A 19,491-nucleotide genomic window follows, 5' to 3' on the forward strand; every position below is an offset into this window, starting at 1 on the left:
CCATGCTCCTTTTTAAGTTTACAAACTAAACCCTGGATTTATTTTTTTAGTGCGTATTTAGCATTATAGCATGACTTTTTTAGCTAGCATGACTTCAGCCAAACGCTGCCGTCACAAAGCTCACGGTACTCGGTTTGAGTGGCTGCTCGTCTTAACAAATCAACGACGAGTGTTGAACAGCTAACCCAATCGCGCACTGACGTCGGTGTCTAGGAGGCGGGGCTACAGCAGTGTATATATAACGGGGAGACGAGCTGTTTTCCGCACTTCTGAAGAAAAGGAAGGAACAGCTCGCATTTTTCCGACAAACAGACCGCTGAATAACAATAAAACTAGCAAACATGAGGGAAATCGTGCATCTTCAGGCTGGTCAGTGCGGTAACCAGATCGGAGCCAAGGTTGGTTTTGCATGTTTAGTATTTTATTTGTTGTTGAACAATAAATACGTTACTCATTCAAACGATTTTTAATTTGAATCATTGATCGAAAAAGCCGTTTGTTTATCACCAAACTAATACATCTTAATTTTTGTGCTTTTAATAAGTGAATATTCGCCGCCGTTAAGCAGCACATTGTGGCTGTGAACGAAAAGTCGGTCGCCATAACCATGTGCTTCCTCATTTCTTATACAAGCACTGCTCAAGGAAAAGGGGAAATAAAAAAAACATGTAGTATTCGAGGCTTTATCTTACAAAAATGTTTTTTTTAGCTGTATCGTTGTTTTTAAGACGCTGTAGGGGGTGAAAAAAAAAAAAACCCTGCGCGTGTCCGTTAGAGAAGGGGTGGGGGTAAGAGAGGGGTGGGGGTTTTCTCTGACAAAGGCGCTGAGGGGAGACGAAAAATACTTCACTTTATTTGCTATTCTAACCACTAGAATTTGCCTGTATGGTACGTCGTATTCATATAAGTCGATCGGCGCATAATTTGATCGGATTTATGACACAATTCCAGATTTATTTTCCGACCGAAGGCCCAGATTATAGAGGCCGTGCGCGCGCCGCGCCTTTTAGCCGGATGTGGGCGGGGCGGAGTCTGGGGTGACGTAAGCGCGTTAAAAAAAAAAACCTCGTCGGTGGATTTCAGCCAACCGGCGCGAAGGCCGCGCGCGCGTTTTTTGGGTTTAAAAAAATTGGAGCGTTTTTGGCGGTTAAAAAGAGAATTTGAAATCGCGTTCCATGGCGCGCGCGTGTCAGTAAATGCAGGTGATCGGCTGGGCGGTTTTTGCGGGTAATGTGTTATGACGTCGTGATCAATTCAGTGCTGCAATGCGGCACACTTGGGTTCTGAAAATTCTATCACGAGCAATTGGCTTTTTTTTCATTAGCGTAGTTTTTTTCTCTCTTGCATTACAAATGCGCCACCACCACACAAATATTGCGCAAAAATAAAACTGATGTAATTTATTTTATTTTTTTTTGTAAAACGTGCAGCCATGTTTTTGTTAAAAATAAACGTGACATAATCTACATTGTGTTGTGGCCTGTTTTTTTTTAATCAATCCTTTATTGTGTGCTGTTTTTAAAGTCCTGTTTATATAAAGGTAGAAGATAAATAATCATGTCAATAATTAACACTACTTTCTTTATCTTTATAGTTCTGGGAGGTTATTAGTGATGAGCATGGCATCGACCCAACTGGCACGTATCACGGAGACAGTGATCTCCAGCTCGATAGGATTAACGTCTACTACAACGAGGCATCAGGTACGTAGCCTTCATTTTTATGTGGTATTGTGTTCAATGTTTTTCAAATAGCATTAACTTTTTTTTTATTTTATTTTTTTTTTGTGCATGTAGGTGGCAAATATGTGCCCCGTGCTGTGCTGGTAGACTTGGAGCCTGGTACCATGGACTCTGTGAGGTCTGGACCTTTTGGTCAAATATTCAGACCAGACAACTTTGTCTTCGGTGAGTGTGGGGCTTTAATTTGGTTGACTTTGGACAGATTGTTATAAAGGAGTGTTTAAGTAAATATTCTAATTGGATGACTTGTACAGGTCAGAGTGGTGCTGGAAACAACTGGGCCAAAGGTCACTACACGGAGGGAGCCGAGCTTGTTGACTCTGTGCTAGATGTGGTGCGCAAGGAGGCTGAGAGCTGTGACTGTCTGCAGGGCTTCCAGCTTACCCACTCCCTGGGTGGTGGCACTGGTTCAGGTATGGGCACTCTGCTCATCAGCAAGATCCGTGAAGAATACCCTGACCGCATCATGAACACGTTCAGTGTTGTGCCATCCCCCAAAGTGTCCGACACCGTTGTAGAGCCCTACAATGCCACATTATCTGTACACCAACTGGTTGAAAACACAGATGAGACCTACTGTATCGATAACGAAGCTCTCTACGATATCTGCTTCCGCACACTGAAGCTCACAACTCCCTCATATGGCGATCTCAACCACCTCGTATCTGCCACCATGAGCGGTGTCACCACCTGTCTCCGCTTCCCTGGTCAGCTCAACGCAGATCTGCGCAAGCTGGCTGTTAACATGGTGCCCTTCCCACGTCTGCACTTCTTCATGCCCGGGTTTGCCCCCTTGACCAGCAGGGGAAGCCAGCAGTACCGATCACTCACAGTGCCTGAGCTGACACAGCAGATGTTTGATGCTAAGAATATGATGGCCGCCTGCGACCCACGCCATGGCCGATACCTCACCGTTGCTGCCATCTTCCGTGGCCGCATGTCCATGAAGGAAGTTGATGAGCAGATGCTCAACGTGCAGAACAAGAACAGCAGCTACTTCGTTGAATGGATTCCCAACAATGTCAAGACCGCCGTGTGCGACATCCCGCCACGTGGCCTCAAGATGGCCGCTACCTTCATCGGCAACAGCACTGCCATCCAGGAGCTGTTCAAGCGCATCTCCGAGCAGTTCACTGCCATGTTCAGGCGCAAAGCTTTCCTCCACTGGTACACCGGAGAGGGTATGGATGAGATGGAGTTCACCGAAGCTGAGAGCAACATGAATGACCTGGTCTCCGAGTACCAGCAGTACCAGGATGCCACAGCTGAGGAAGAGGGCGAGTTTGAAGAGGAAGGAGAGGAGGAGCTTGCATAAATCTTGTCTGTGTGACCTACCTGAAACCTTTCCAAACTTCTGTTTGTGTTCTGCTGTTCATTCCTTTTCTGTACAGAAGTGTGTCATTAAAATTCTCTTGTTAATGTGTTTAAAGTGTTGTCTTTGACTTGCTTGCACACGGACAGAATGTTAGTTTGAGCATAAGTTCTGCGCTGCTTCATAACACTTGATATGGAGTTCCTTGTGTAACCCGTTTAGTGAGTCTAGGATTTCTTTTGGGCAGATTAGCATAACATGAATATCCTCAGGTGTAATCTTGACCTGGTTAAAACACTTGTGCAGTGCAGGAGGTTCGGCGCTGCAAAGTAAAGGAAGTTTCCGAGCTTCATTTAAGCAGCCATACTGGAACCCTGATTACTAAATGGAGCAAATGGTAAGAATAAGACCACACTTTACATGCAGTGTTTCATATTAGAGCAAATGCCATGCCGATGGCACTAGTGCAATAAGTGAATGGGCTTCAAAGTACAAATGGCTCGTGGTTATTTGCCTGAGGTAAATCTTTTTGCCATCTGATACTAATCCAACTTTTCCTGCTGAATAAAGGAAGCCAAATTAGTTGGCAATGAGGTGGCAAGGTTTCTATTCCTTTCTGTTTTTGTGGCTTCAGGCATAAAAACTGCAAGATCCTTTTTTTTATATCACAGCACAGATTTTACACAAGCACCAAAACCTTTGCAAACAAGCAGGTTTTTGTGCTAATGAGTTTTTATGCTAATGAGTGTAGACTGATTTCAAATACAAAAATACTTCAACACCAACTGAGATACCTGTTAAAAGATTTATTTATAATACTGTGGAGAAAACCTCTGACTGCTTAATTGTACTGAAAAGTAAATTAAAAGTAAAAATGGCAATAGGATGAAAGCTGTTCTTCCAGCTTATGGTAAACCATATCAGAACACACGGTGCTGTGAGCAACTTCAGCTAGTTAAGCTTAGCATATCAATGAATTTATCCAATTCCTGGAGGTAAAAAAAAAAGAATTTTTTAGCCAAATTAATAAAATAAAGGTCTTCATTTCTACGTTATTCAAGCAATTCTTCGAGACCCAACGGACTTGAAATACATTGTTGTTAAGGCAACAGTGGAGATTGTATATTTTCGTAGTTAAGAGGATATCAGAATGATGACTAATATTTATGGGCTGTTAAATATATTTTGCCATTCTGTTGAGTAATGTATATTTTACAATACCCTTAATATCTACTAAGAAGTTCTGGCATGTTCAAGGATTTGCCACATGAGAGATCTTTAGGCTAAAATATTCTTCTTTTACACAGGAAGTAGGTGAGGATCCCCAAGCTCAGTATTAGCAAACTCCAGCAGCACACCTTCTTTACCTGGACCTCCAGAGTCTGCTTCTCCCCAAAGCGTACCACAAAACCTGACTTGGAGAAACACACGTACAGAATTATTCACTGTTCCTTTGTTCGAATTCCTGCACACACTATTTACTCTAGCTAGCTGGTGTTTGTGTGATTACCACAGACACAAACCTGGACACGTATAATTAAAGTCAAGGTGCAGTTACTGAATTCCTTTAATACACTTCTATAGGTTACCTTTCTGCAGATTTATAATTCATGCTTTCAAATACAGGGTTACGTTTTTAGAGCAAAGAGTTTTTGGTTATGTCGTGTCAGCATATCTCAGTTTCTGTGTCTGAAGGTGTGTGGATACCATAAACCCTTTGGAAATGTGTAAATAGCCATACAGTGTTTTTACTGTAGATTGAACTGAGAGTTTCTTTCGTGTTTCTCACGTCAAAGTGTAACAAATTTTAAATACATTGTAGAACTATGGCATACCCCATTATTCTGCTCTGTATAAAATTGTTTGTACATCCAGATGCCTGAAAACTGCAGTTCTCTTTTTACTCCTTGCTGTTGCCAACTTACCCATCCACCCTTGTCCCTGATCTCAGGGCAGATGACTCTTTCAACAAAGCTGCCTACAGACTGCTGGAGCTGTGGGACAACACTGTTCATACCCCTTTGTTTGCAGTGTAGTGCCATCTGACCAGCAACCACAAACACGGACAGCACGGCGCTCCAGGCCAGGTCCCTGCGCCTCGTCTGAGAGAAATGCTCATCCAGGATCGACAGCAGTGTAGAACATGCTGTGTCCTCTGTCACGTCTCGGAAGACGCGTGGCCAGCGACGAAAGAAGATGGGGAAGCGTTGGAGGAGCTCATCTCCAGCGTGCCGCAGTGCTTCTGAGGCTTGAGACGGAGCTGGGCCGAGAGGAGTTTCCGGTTTGGCTGTTACATAGTTAATATAGTCGTAGGCCATCAGGTAGGCTTCTCGGACCAACGGATCAGGGCTGGACAGCCCCACAGGCTTATCTAATAGTCCCATCAGTGCTGTATCCTATCAGGGTCTTGGTTTTCAACTAGTATTTTCTGCCATGATGTTATTTCTTTTGTCACCGTTCTACAAAACACATTAAATCAAGCAGAAGCCAAATTAGATTTGCTAGCAGTAAACTTCAAACTTTCAGATGTCTGAGATACAAAGTGCACTCTGTGAAACATATTGCCATATCAAATATCACACACATCCACATACACCAATGCGAATGGACACTGGATTGACTCACCGCTTGAGAATTATCCAAGAAGTCCAACAGGAAGGGCCAGTTAGCAGCTGTGAGAACAACAATGAATTAGCTTTTTTAGTTGCTGAGCTGAGGTGCATGTATGCCTGTATATTTATGCACGTGTGATCATATGTTGACCCTGGATATATTTAGCACTCCTACTAGTTGTGTGTAATCTCAAAGCCTCTGAACACCACCACCACCACCCCCTGGGCCTCTGTGGTTCCAGCTAAAAATATTGTGCACTCAGATGAGTGAGCCTTGCTATAAAAACCCAACACTGATTCCTCACTTCTTCTTGTTAATGGACACCATTTGTAGAAGAAATACTTTCTAACAGAAATTCAGGGCGGGATTGCATTTGTGTCGCAGAAGAATTGTCACCAGAATGAAAGCCTAGTTTTGTATGTAAATTCCAATTATGCTTTAAATTTCAGATCCTTTCTTTTTTTTTTTTATTCAATGAAATTGACTTGCATGTTATGACCAATGACATGCAACAGAGGGTGCACTACTCAACCCAATGCAGATCTTTCGAGAACATTTTTCAGGGCCTTCCATAAAATATTAGATTTTATGTTCAAGCAAGACTTATTTTATCTTATATCACTAAATATAGAGAAAGACAAGGGCTGGTAAGGGAATGCTTGTGAAAAAGAGAACTAATCACTTGGAATCGTTCCACAACATTAAATGTAACTGTAAAAGGATAAAAAGTGACGTCATTTAATAAGGAATAAAAATGTAATTGCGTAATTTCTGTCATATAAGGACCAAATTCCTTCAGGTTGTGTGATGAACAGTCACTCATCACTACACCTTCATCACACATGGACTTGGTTGTTGATTATTTCTCCATAACAAATCTTTCTCTGTGGCACGGAAAGGGCCACCAGGAGGCAGTGTTGCACCAAGAACCAGTTTTTTCTCCCCCAAGCAAAACAAAAAGATTATTTAGACTTTACTATTTAGAATTTGTGATGCTCGTCTTATCATCTAATCAGTTCTCCAAATGGAAATTAAATAGAAGGGGGTATGGCATCTGTGTAATTCATTCCTGCCATTCGTTCCGGAAATGTGAACATGTTATTCATTGTGGTAATTAATGGTGTTTATTAATGAGTCTGGCTCTGATTGTTGTGCGAGGCCACAGAGCCTTTCAAAGAGAAAAAAAAAAAGCAAGACAAAGATTTAATATGCGACAGTGAGCTAAGTAATTAGTACAAAGTACTGCTCATCATCACTATTTCTGCCTGAAGTACTAATTACTTTTAATTAAGTGGAAAAGCACACCATGGAGAAGAACGGATACGTTTCCTCGCTTTATCTGATGCGCATGAACTGACTTCTCATGCCTTCATAATGCTCTACGGGGGTCTTTATTGTTCCTGACCTGGCTAATTTGACTCATTTGAAAGAGCAATCAGGACTGACCGTAACTGGCACCAGCAACAAATGGAGGTTGGAATTAAGGAGATCGGAGAAAAGGAGAGAAACAGAAAGAAAGGAGAGGAGAAAGAAACATAGGCAACAAACTGGATGTTGATTTGTCTCCCACTCACTCATTTTCTACCGCTTATCCGAACTACCTCGGGTCACGGGGAGCCTGTGCCTATCTCAAGCGTCATCGGGCATCAAGGCAGGATACACCCTGGACGGAATGCCAACCCATCGCAGGGCACTTAAATCGAACGGTACTATGTAGAACCTAAAATGGTTCTTATATTAAACCCAAACTGGTTATTCCTATAGAAATATTCTGCAGGGATGAATGAAAGGAACTCACTTAGTTTCTAATTATTTGAACTCATTTAAAATCGTTTTTCTGTAGCCATTATGTAGGCAGTAATCATTGATAATTAGATGTTTTTGGTCAACACAACATTTGTCTACAGCCCAGGAACTCAGCATGCTGGGTCAGCATCCCAACCTAACTTGGGTTTCCATATTGAGCACTACTAAAATAACAAAACATGCCCTGTGGTTGGTTCAACCCCAGCACCATGGAACAAGAAAGTACAGTTTGGTACCTTTATTTATGGAAGTGTGAAGGTGAGAGGATGAATTTTCCAGCAAAGCTTTGAACAATCCGTCATTATTTGACCATTTCGGTCTCTTTGTGGTTTATGGGTGGTTTATAAAGCCGTTTAATTTCCTGTCAGATGTGGATTGCTTATACAAGTGTGAGTCAGGGGGATTTGTGTTTTTGTTTTTACAGCATGCAGTTCTCAGCTCGAGCTCGGGTGTCATGCAGGAGTTTAATGCGCTGCTCATTTCCTGGTCCTGCTAAGATAGAGATCAAAGCATCGTGTACATCTGAGGTGTGGACACACACACACACACGCACACACACACACACACATACAAACACACACAAAGTAAGTGCACATGTCATCTGGATCACATCCCCTTCATGACTTTGTTCCTCACTGAACACTAATTCTGTTTCTGTGATATAACCATGCTGGCATGTCCCACTTTATTAAATTTCCTGCAGCAGATGCAGGAACTGGATCACTGTGCCCTTCTCCACTCTCGTTTCTTTACTGTAATACATCAAACATGTCTTTGGTGATTATAATTGGGGACATGTGACCTGGTTTGGGTGACATCTAACAATGACAATGATGCTGCATCAGCAGTAGTGTTGGTTAGAATATTAAACACTAAACACTAAACAATAATAAAAAAATCACTTGAGAACTTTCTGAGTGTGTCGTATGCAGCATGCAACTCTTTTCATGAGACTTTCATGATCAAAAGCATATTCACAAATTACTCGAGCTAGCAGACAATGATAAAAACTAATTAAGAAATTAATTTGCATAGTATTAGATCCAACTGGATCATGTTCATGTCGTATCATGTTGCATGAAGGAAGATGTTTTTCAGACACTTTATAGTGTCTGTTTTATAGTGACAGTTTTATAAAAATGGAACTAGTCTAACAATGAAGGCTAACAATTTTATAATTTCTATTCAGAACACAGAAAAATTGTAAAAGAAAAAACAACGGTGATTGGTTGTTAAACACAGTAACATTGGGCTCAGTGGTGCTCAGTGATTGGTTGTTGGGCAGAGTGGTGGCCAGTGATTGGTTGTTAGGCAGAGTGGTGATCAGTGATTGGTTGTTGGGCAGAGTGGTGGTCAGTAATTGGTTGTTAGGCAGAGTGGTGGTCAGTGATTGGTTGTTAGGCAGAGTGGTGGTCAGTAATTGGTTGTTAGGCAGAGTGGTGGTCAGTAATTGGTTGCTGGGCAGAGTGGTGATCAGTGATTGGTTGTTGGCACAGTGGAGATCAGTGATTGGTCATACTCTGATGCAAATGCAAATGTAGGGCATATACATATAGATATATAGATATGCCCTGCATTTGCATTTTATATTTATAAGAACCTCCATTGTCTTGTGTATTTTCTGAGGCTTTATATTCTGTTAATTTTAACATTCAGGCCAAACAAAGTCTTTAAGGCCCTTTTCAGTCCTTTTCACTTTAACATTCCAACATGCTTTTTGTATTGTTGTGTAAGCAATACAATGAAGCAGTGGAAAAAGTAAAGAATAAAGACTCTCCTTCCCTCCATTTTCTTTCCTCCATAATTCTATATAAAGTGGTGTATTTGTGAATTGATATAATAAGCTGGGTAATAAACAATGGTGCTTTGGGTTTTTGTCGATCTTTTATAGAGTTATTATAGGAAAGAGTCTTCAGTGATTGTTGTTATCAGTAGGAAAGAGCTGTAGGTATTAATTGTGTTTTTGTGCTGGAAGGACAAGTGAGAAAAAAGATCAAGAGAGAAGAAAAAGCACATGACAGAGAGAGAGAGAGAGAGAGAGAGAGAGAGAGAGAGAGAGAAAGAGATTTTATAAAGAGCAGAGGGGATGCATGGCAAATGACAGGATGTTTTTATTGTATTGCACCAAGGGCACTTGTCAATTTCCTCTTCTTCATCCACCTAGCACTTATCCGACCCCCCTCCAATACTCTTTTCATACTTTCCTTTTTACCAACCCCCCCTTCTGCAGAAAGTAGCATTAAATGGAAGAACAGAGCAAAAATTATCCTGGTGTTATTTCCTTAAAAAGGGACGAAGTGCGAGAGACTACAATTTAGTCCTCTGAGGTTTTAGTCATCTGAAGTAGCTTTGATTTGAATACAGAAGGATGAACTTGTTGCCATTCTGTCACAATAACCTGTAAATAAGAAGTCTTTAGCTCCTTGCCGCTTGGCTAATCGTCTCTTGGTGTCCTCGGTGAACAACGTGGTGCTCAGAGAGAAAGAAAGAGAGCGATAGACAAAATAAAGCAGAGATAGACTGGAATGTATTTTGACCTGTATAAACGGGAAACTAGTGTCATTGCTTTAGTCTTCACTAAAGGACAGCGTACAGAGCAAAAAAAAAGGAGGAATGGAATTATACCTGAAGAACGGAAAGAAAATGACAGAACAGCAACGAAGGAATGGAAATAGAGACAGAATTAAATGAAAAAGATCCGAACAAAACGGAGTAACAAACAGAACAGGAAAGAGCAGAGCTTAACCAAACCAAGCCGGAAAAAGGAATACAAAAAGAACAGAATGCATACAGCAAATACATAAAAGAAAGAAATGAACAAACATTACAAACAAAACAGATGATAATGCGAATGAAAAAATGAAAAGAATGAAACCTAGCGAATGGAACAAGAAGAAATGAAGAGAACTAAACGTAACGTCACTCGGAAAACAGAACCCAAACTATTAAACCCAAACTGGTTATTCCTATAGAAATATTCTGCAGGGATGAATGAAAGGAACTCACTTAGTTTCTAATTATTTGAACTCATTTAAAATCGTTTTTCTGTAGCCATTATGTAGGCAGTAATCATTGATAATTAGATGAAACACAACATTTGTCTACAGCCCAGGAACTCAGCATGCTGGGTCAGCATCCCAACCTAACTTGGGTTTCCATATTGAGCCAAACACTACAACTTTTACAGTATACGCACTAAAATAACAAAACATGCCCCGTGGTTGGTTCAACCCCAGCACCATGGAACAAGAAAGTACAGAACAGAACAGGAAGAAAAGAACAGAACAAAAAAAAAAGGTAACTAAAAGATAGGAACAGACTTGAAAAGAACTGAACGTGGCAAACACGAGATAACTAGCACAAGAATAGCGTAAGAACGGGATATAGTGAATGTAAAGAAAAGAAGAAAAGCAATGGAGTGAAGCAAAAGTACTGAACTGAACTGAACTGAAAGAATGTTTTAGGATAAGAGAGGATTTTCAGTTTAATCTTCTGTTATCTTCACTAACAAACAAAATCCTGTTTCCTCACATGTTACAGAATAAACAAGCAGAGTTAAGATGGCTAGCAGCAAATAAATGCTGAATTAACAGACGCTTGCTTTGTGGTTAGCACGTTCGCCTCACACCATCAGGGTTGGGGGTTCGATTCCCACTTCTGCCTTGTGTGTGTGGATTTTGCATGTTCTCCCCGTGCCTCGGGGGTTTCCTCCGGGTACTCCGGTTTCCTCCCCCGGTGCAAAGACATGCATGGTACAGTAGGTTGATTGGCATCTCTGGAAAATTGTCCATAGAGTGTGAGTGAATGAGAGTGTGTGTGTGTGCCCTGCGATGAGTTGGCACTCCGTCCAGGGTGTATCCTGCCTTGATGCCCGATGACGCCTGAGATAGGCACAGGCTCCCCGTGACCCGAGGTAGTTCGGATAAGCGGTAGAAAATGAGTGAGTGAGTGAGAGTGCTTTGTGAGTCTTAGGCTACGTAGCCACAGATTAGCACAAAGTACACAGAAGTACAAGTCCATACATGAGTGTGTCATGCTAATAAAGAACTAAATTTAACTTTAAATCATCATTTAAACATTATGTTTAAGAGCATGATGCTTGTGCTTTTGTGCCGTAATCGTCATTACTTTCCTAAAAGCCTCAACATGAACTTGGAAAAAAAAAAGTTTTTCGTTGTCGATAGTGAGCTGAAGGTGACGGGGAGGAAGCTGATGGGGATGTGTGCTTTAGCATTGGTAAGGAACAGCGGGATGGTAGCGGTCATTGCTCTCAGACCCCCATTTCTCTCTCAGTCAGAGGCCGGCACACTGAATGGATGAAATTACACAGAATTCACCGATAATTGAAAATACCGATCCCACCTTATGGTCCACTCCCCCTCTCAGCATCCAGCGACATAAATCCCCCTACCTGCCTCCCCTCCATCTTTGTCTATCTCTCTATTCTTCTGTCTGTATGTCTCTTTATCATACAAAATCACCAAGCCCCAACAAAAACCCTTGTTTTGTAGCACTTTAAAAGGCCCCTACCCCATTTTGTCCTCAACTCCCCCACTGAACTGAATTGATGCAAACCGGCAGCGTCCCAATTACCGTCTGCTGGCAGGATAACACACACACACACTGGTGTGTCTCCAGGCCTAACATGCACGCACACCCTGCTGTCGGAGATTGCAGGTATTGATGCTGTACCATTGTGTCTCATAGCGCAGCGGGATAAATAGTTTGGATAGTCTGGGCGTAATCGGGACTCCTCGGGAGGAGAACGCTTTTTATTGATCTTCTCCCCTCTATTTGCTTCTAACTCTATGCTTTGTAGACCAGAGAGACATTTTCAAAGGTCCTATTTCCACATACAAGACACCTGGGGACAGATTTAATTGTGTACATAATTGGGCTGAAGATGTAAACTACAATAGTGTTGGTCTTTTCTTTTTCAAAAAGCGCAACCCAGGCTTGCTTCTGCCTGGCTGAGGAGAAATCGTGCATGAACTCTGAATGAAATCTTCTATCCATACGTTTTACCATCTAGTGCACTGTGGAGTACGAAAACAATACAGTACACTTAAAACCACAAATATAATGGCTTTATAGCACACTGTAGAAGCTACTTATCATACTGTCCATCTAGTACAATCCAGTGCACTAAGGAGTACGTATGCTATGTTTACAGTAGTGCACGTCATCTCCTGCCGTATGACAATAATATAATCTTAAACAAGGACACGTAGCATGCAATTCTGAATATCCAGGACACCAGAAGAGTGCCTACATACATGTCCAGTAGCTTATCCCTGTTGCCTGCTTCCTCAAAGGTAGTTGTAAATTATTTTCAGAAGGAAGATGATATCGTCCAGTGATAAGTGAACTACAGGGGGTCCAGAAATGGTTAAGCTGTTGTTTTTAGGTACTTCAGGTCCAGCCTATCTAGTAACTTCATGACATGTGAGGTCAGAGACACTGACCTTTAGTCACTGTGGTTCCTTGGTTGTTTATTTTTGGGCACAGGAACCAGGCATTTTGTTTCCACAGGTCAGGTGCAGTCATTATGCTCAGGTAAAGGGTGAAGATGTTCTGAAAAACTGCACACAGCTGAATAGACTTACCATGTTTAGGAAAAGTGCTACAGAAAGTGTATAGTACACAAGTATAAATGTCATTTGGTGAATTTAGCATACGTACACTATACATTTGGTGGCTAGAGAGAAATTATTCTGTATAGTTTTCTACGGGGGGGCACGGTGGCTTAGTGGTTAGCACGTTCGCCTCACACCTCCAGGGTTGGGGGTTCGATTCCCTCCTCCGCCTTGTGTGTGTGGAGTTTGCATGTTCTCCCCGTGCCTCGGGGGTTTCCTCCGGGTACTCCGGTTTCCTCCCCCGGTCCAAAGACATGCATGGTAGGTTGATTGGCATCTCTGGAAAATTGTCCGTAGTGTGTGATTACGTGAGTGAATGAGAGTGTGTGTGTGTGCCCTGCGATGGGTTGGCACTCCGTCCAGGGTGTATCCTGCCTTGATACCCGATGACGCCTGAGATAGGCACAGGCTCCCCGTGACCCAAGGTAGTTCGGATAAGCGGTAGTAAATGAGTGAGAGAGAGTGAGATAGTTTTCTACACTGTACCATACATTAATTTGATTTGAGTTTTGAAGTACAATAACAAATAGAAATAATACAAAATTCACAGATAGCACAAGAACAATGAAAATTAGTCCGCAATCCCTTTGTGATATAAAGTTTCTTGATTCAGAAGTTCTTCTGCAATGTACCAGTCTGCTCACTGGATTATTGCTATTAATAGCTAGCAAACCCTCTTAGCTTTAATGAGTGCTACTGCTAGGACATGGTGTTTGAGAGCCTGCACTTCACACCGTCAATTCCTTCACACTCTCAGCCCACACGTTTCTATCTTTATGGATGTTTTCAAACGAACCGAACGAACTAAGCTAAAACACACCTGCACTCAAGCCCTTCTCCTTTCTTAAAGCCAATCAAATATTGTTATTTTTCATGCAAAGGCCATGTGAGAAGATAACGTCACATGAGACCTCTTGTGTTTTTTCTCAGGCCATTACACGGAAGTTTGGCGCATATGAAGGGATTAAATTGCAGTGCGTAATTTGGAGAAATCGCTCTGGTAAAGTTCAAGAGCCACTTGAATTATCGTACATGTAAAAACCGACACATCTCGATGACGCTCTCGACAGCTTTATCGTGTGAGCGAAGTCACGTAGCAAACGGGTATCAATGAGAGGCCTGAAGTGCTGCAGACACACGCTAATTAGCAAACGAATTACTGCGGAGAGGCGAATACGTGGCTTCAGACTTCTTTTTCTCAAGCACTCATCACCTCCCACTCAGTTATTCGTCTCTCTTTCTCTCTCACTCTCACTCTATCTAGCTATCTATATCTCTCACTGGTCAAGTAGATAATGAATCAAGGTCATCTCTTAGTTTCATTAGCTTATAGCATCTTGATCAGTGATGAGGCATCGTGTTCTTGACTGGAAATGGATCTTAATAGCTAATTTTTTCTGTTCATTTTTCCTTTTATGTGTAAGAAACTGCATAAATCCAAGCGCTACAGTTTTACCTCTGACTGATACAAAGCTCTGGTACCAGAGACTCCTTCCATAAACGTTAAACAAACATCTCCTTGTTGAGTTATTAATGCAGGTGCAGGTAGCTTGATGGAAAGTACCAGTGGAAAGTCCAACACTAAATGCAGATGCAGTGGCATAATCCAGGTGATCAACAACCACCATGAACACCTTCAGGCAAGAGCTATTATTAAAAGAACCGAGAATGAGACCACAATCCAGAGAGACAATCACTAAACAAACAGCTTGGTATATAAACACAGCATGTATACTTGTATACAATCAGTAGCCTGTGTGATGGAGTCCAGGTGACTGTGTTCAGTAATCAGGTGAGTTGCAATGTGTGTAATGGGACTCGGAGTCCTTGGCAGCCATGCTGGTAGGTCGTGTTTTTCTCTGGGAGATGTTCTCCTTACAGATATCAGTAAATACACACATTTGTTCAACGTCCAGCTGATATTAGAATGAGCACATTTATAGAAAATTCCTCGAAACCTTCAATTCTGACCAATAAGAATGGAGGTTTTAGCAGCATCATATTATAAAATCAACATTACACACGTTAACAAGCTGATTAAATTAGCTAATTAATTTAGTAGCTAACTAGTAGGAACATCTGTTGTTGTTGTCCTTCAGCTGCTCCCTGTTCTGGGTCGACACAGCGAATCATCCGATCCACATATTTGGCACAGGCTTTATGCCGGATGCCCTTCCTGACGCAACCCTCTAATTTTATCCGTGCTTGGGACCAGCACTGAGAGTTAACCCCTCACTGGCTGGGTCGGATCCCTGCCCGGGGAATCGAACCCAGGTCGTGGCAGTGAGAGAACTTTAGGAATAGCTATCCTACATTATGTAATAACCAGGATCATGTCTCTTTGTTCTGATTGGTTGGATCTTGGATTCACATTTTCTCAGTTTGTCATCTGTTGACAGACACTAAAGCATGACAAAGACTGTAGTTTCTCCTCTGAGCTGAAATTTCTACAGATTAATCCAAATAATATATGAAGCGGAATGTAATGAAAAATCACTGAGTCCACCTTCAACGCAATTAAACTTCATAGCTCATGTTGAGGTCTTATAACACACAGAGTAAGCACTTTTAGTACATAAACACACACACAGAGATAGAAAGCTGTACAGTTGGAACACTGCTACAAAATTCTTTCCTAGCTGTAAGGAAGCAGCTGTTGCTTTAAAATCCGACTTGTATATAAAGTAAAAGATGTTGCGCTGTTAGCTTGATACTGTGATCATTGTCAGCATGCAAACAAAGACAGGCGCTATTACTTCCCCCATGTTGTCTCACTGAAGTCCGAATCAAAGCAGATGGACTCAATTGCAGCCAATTAGGCGACGCACTTAAAGCTCAGATTCACCTACACAATTAAAGATTAAAGCCCTAATAGAAAACCCTCTCAGACCCCCAACCGCCTCCTGGTCCAGATGGGACGAGAGAAAAAATTCACACAGAGACATGAAACAATGAATGAGAGAGAGAGAGAGAGAGAGAGAGAGAGAGAGCCCTCACTGACCCTGATCAGGACACACACACACACACACACACACACACACACAGTAATGTAATGAAAGTAATAATTTAGTTTACTTTATTTTTAAGTTTAGTGTTCTTTCGTCATTCCCATATTTCTGGATTTCTTCATGCCTGGTTTGTTCGTTTTTGTTTGATGCTTGTTTTTCATGCCTACCCATGATGCATTGCACTATATGCTTGGTGTAGCACCTGCTATTTTGATGTTGCGAGCGATTGCGTGGATGCTCTTCTGAGACGCACATTGTTCTGGTTAACTTCAGAACACGTACAGGATCACGGCCTGATACCGGACCTGACAGATGGACTGTGAGTGTGTGAGTGTGTTAAAGTGTGAGTGTGTTGCTCTGTACTGATAAACGACATTTCTTTTCATTCTGATTGAGAATCAGGCACATGAACATGCGTCAGCTTGCTCACTCTCTCTGCTTTAATCACTGTATCATGCCAGCGGCCGCTGCTAACTCCTTTTGTGATGGTCCACTTCACCTGAGCCATAAACAGCCTCCACCTCTACCTCTCATACTGTACACACACACAAACACACACACACACACACACACACACACACACACCCTTCTCCTAATCACTCAATTACTTTTACCTCATGTTTCTCCAAGCAAGGATCATATTTAGTATGTAAACATAATTGAAATGAACTTAAATGCTACTTTAGGAAAATTACAAAATTAGTAGACAGTTAGCATTTTTATTAACAGTAAATCGCCCGTTTTTTAAAATGCTGTTACTGGGTACTTCCTGGAATGTTCGATCAAGTTTGAGAAAAGTTTAATCCTATTTTAATTGAATGAAAACACATAAAACGCTCAGTGGTTAAAGCAGTTAAAGTCGCTCGGCAACCGGCATACAGCAAACAGCAAGCTAACAGAAACACACATGTAGCTGTTATGTATTTTCTAAACTATTTGAGGTAAAATAACTGCAAAAACAAGACAAATTCATCAAGATTGTCAACATTTAACACAGATGTGTTAATACATTTAGAATAAATTAATGTTCAGGGCTGGATACTAGCTCACCAGCCCTTTTGGTTGGCTAGTAATTTACAAATTTACAAAAGAGTTAGCATTGTTTTGCTTGCCAAATTAATCAATATCAAAAACGTGTAATATTGAACATTAAAACGTTAAACATTAAAAATCATTTAGAAATCTGTTGCTAGGCAACCAGGAAACACGGACTGCAAGTCGTACCTAGCGTACCGACAGTGATGCTAGCTAGCAAATAGCCAATGCGTATTTTATTTCTGTTGTTAAAGAAAATTCTGATAAATGAAAGTTTAGGGCTTTTAATAATCCTTATAGTGAACCAGAAAAAAAAATCATTATTAATAAATAACAGCACACTAGTAAGTGAGCATTTACTTCTGGAACTTTCTTTCTGAATGTTTCTGAAATATTTTTTTAATATTTACTAGCTTACTTGTAACATAAGTAGCTGACACATAGACATTGTATATTTTATAAACAATCTGAGAGGCAAAACAAGACAAAGCTGTCAGGGATATCAACATTTTCTTCAGAAGTTTTGGAAAATTTCCGAAAAATGACATCAAGCATAAAATTACAGTGTAATTACCCTTAGCATTGACCGCTATTGGCCTCGTTATGATGTCCATATTGAGAAACATCAGGATTGTATTGCTATTATTGAAAACTCTTAAAGCTCTCATATAATTTTGACAGAGGACATGAAAGAACAAGAGAAACAGAGAGAAAGGGTAAAAAGAGAGATCGCTGTTCACAGTCGCTATCAGTATCTGCACAGTCATCGGCTAGTCTGTTTCACCGACGCTGCTGTCTGGCTCCATTCGGCTTATCAGACTTCTACAATAACACACTCACACATATCAAGTCATTTATAGGTATGCACACACACACACACAAACACACACACACATTTATATACATGCCACCAACTCTCTTAATTAACCCGAGGCCTGAAAATAGAATTTCCTCCTGTTTTGTTTTGTCCATGTTGATAATTGAACGTCCTCATCATGTCTCACGCCGCAGTGCTGTTAATATGAAGCTCATTTGAAAGTAGATACTCAAGAATTTGTAGAGTTTCATCAGTATTTCTGTTTCTCTACAATAGGAGGAGTCAAATGTTACTAGAGGTGAAATGTTAACTGACTGAAATGCAGGTGATATTGAATGATAAGTGGAGGAGGATATTACTCACCAAGCATGATCACACAGACACACACACACACACACACCTCCTGCACTGACCCCCCATTGTCTGTGCGCAGGTGTGTGACAGGCGATAAACGAGAGAAGTGCTTTGTGGTTCAGCAAGGTGGACCTCCCTCCGAGAAACTGTAGTGGCATTTAAACACACATGCACACACACACACATGAACACACACACACACACACACACAAGCCTCTCACTCTCAAGTCAAGCCCTGATATTTTCAGGCAGGTTAAATCCAAGGCTAAGCCTCAGCCTTAAGTCTTATCTCTCCAGCTAAGATCCGAGGCCCCATTTCCCACAATGCATCATGGGTTGTGTGGTTAGGACCCCTGCTTTCACAACTGCCCTCTTCACTGCCTGTCTGAGCTCCAGTGTGCCTCTATCACTGAGGGTCCAGCCAGAAAGGTGTGAGGCCTTCTGCCGCTATCTCTCTCACAAATGCCAAACCACAACTGACATTTTGGCTACATGGCCTGATTCACCTGTGTGTGTGTGTGTGTGTGTGTGTGTCTGTGTGTGTGAGAGAGAGAGAGAGAGAGAGAGATATCCCTCTCTTCTCACAAAAATGGAAAGAAAACAGACAAACCGACCCAGACAGATCATTGATTAAAGTTACAGTCAGTGATTTGGTAGAAACGTAGCTGCAGCTTGTTGTTTCAAATGTACAATTCCAAACAAAACACAGCTCCTCTTCCCACGGTGCCTTAAAGCCAATCCTAGTGCACTAAATACTAGTGCACTAAATCCTAGTGCACTAAATACTAGTGCACTAAATACCAGTGCGCTAAATACTAATGCACTAAATACTAGTGCACTAAATACCAGTGCGCTAAATACTAATGCACTAAATACTAGTGCACTAAATACTAGTGCACTAAATACTAATGCACTAAATACTAGTGCACTAAATACTAGTGCACTAAATACCAATGCACTAAATACTAGTGCACTAAATACTAGTGCACTAAATACTAGTGCACTAAATACTAGTGCACTAAATACTAATGCACTAAATACTAGTGCACTAAATACCAGTGCGCTAAATACTAATGCACTAAATACTAGTGCACTAAATACTAGTGCACTAAATACTAATGCACTAAATACTAGTGCACTAAATACTAGTGCACTAAATACTAGTGCA

At 41.3% G+C, this 19,491-nt stretch overlaps 2 protein-coding genes across 3 annotated transcripts; one reads left to right on the forward strand and one right to left on the reverse strand.

The window, feature by feature from the left end:
- Positions 1-262: 262 nt before the first annotated feature.
- tubb2b (tubulin, beta 2b) lies at positions 263-3,165 on the forward strand. Its single transcript, XM_060880747.1, has 4 exons — positions 263-398; positions 1,595-1,703; positions 1,797-1,907; positions 1,997-3,165. Exons 1-4 carry the CDS (start codon positions 342-344, stop codon positions 3,055-3,057), a joined length of 1,338 nt encoding a protein of 445 aa, XP_060736730.1. The 5' UTR covers positions 263-341; the 3' UTR covers positions 3,058-3,165.
- A 1,023-nt stretch (positions 3,166-4,188) lies between these two features.
- Positions 4,189-18,502, reverse strand: bcl2l16 (BCL2 like 16). 2 transcript variants are annotated; one of them, XM_060882036.1, is made up of 4 exons: positions 18,333-18,502; positions 5,680-5,726; positions 4,980-5,513; positions 4,189-4,469 (listed from the first exon to the last, which is right to left on the reverse strand). In XM_060882036.1, exons 3-4 carry the CDS (start codon positions 5,436-5,438, stop codon positions 4,338-4,340), a joined length of 591 nt encoding a protein of 196 aa, XP_060738019.1. In that variant the 5' UTR covers positions 5,439-5,513; positions 5,680-5,726; positions 18,333-18,502; the 3' UTR covers positions 4,189-4,337. The 2 variants fall into 2 exon arrangements, with proteins under 2 accessions (XP_060738019.1, XP_060738018.1); XM_060882035.1 differs by lacking the exon at positions 4,189-4,469 and having other exon boundaries at positions 4,507-5,513.
- Positions 18,503-19,491: the final 989 nt, after the last annotated feature.

Source organism: Tachysurus vachellii, chromosome 11 (assembly GCF_030014155.1).
Source record: "Tachysurus vachellii isolate PV-2020 chromosome 11, HZAU_Pvac_v1, whole genome shotgun sequence".
Taxonomy (NCBI): domain Eukaryota; kingdom Metazoa; phylum Chordata; class Actinopteri; order Siluriformes; family Bagridae; genus Tachysurus; species Tachysurus vachellii.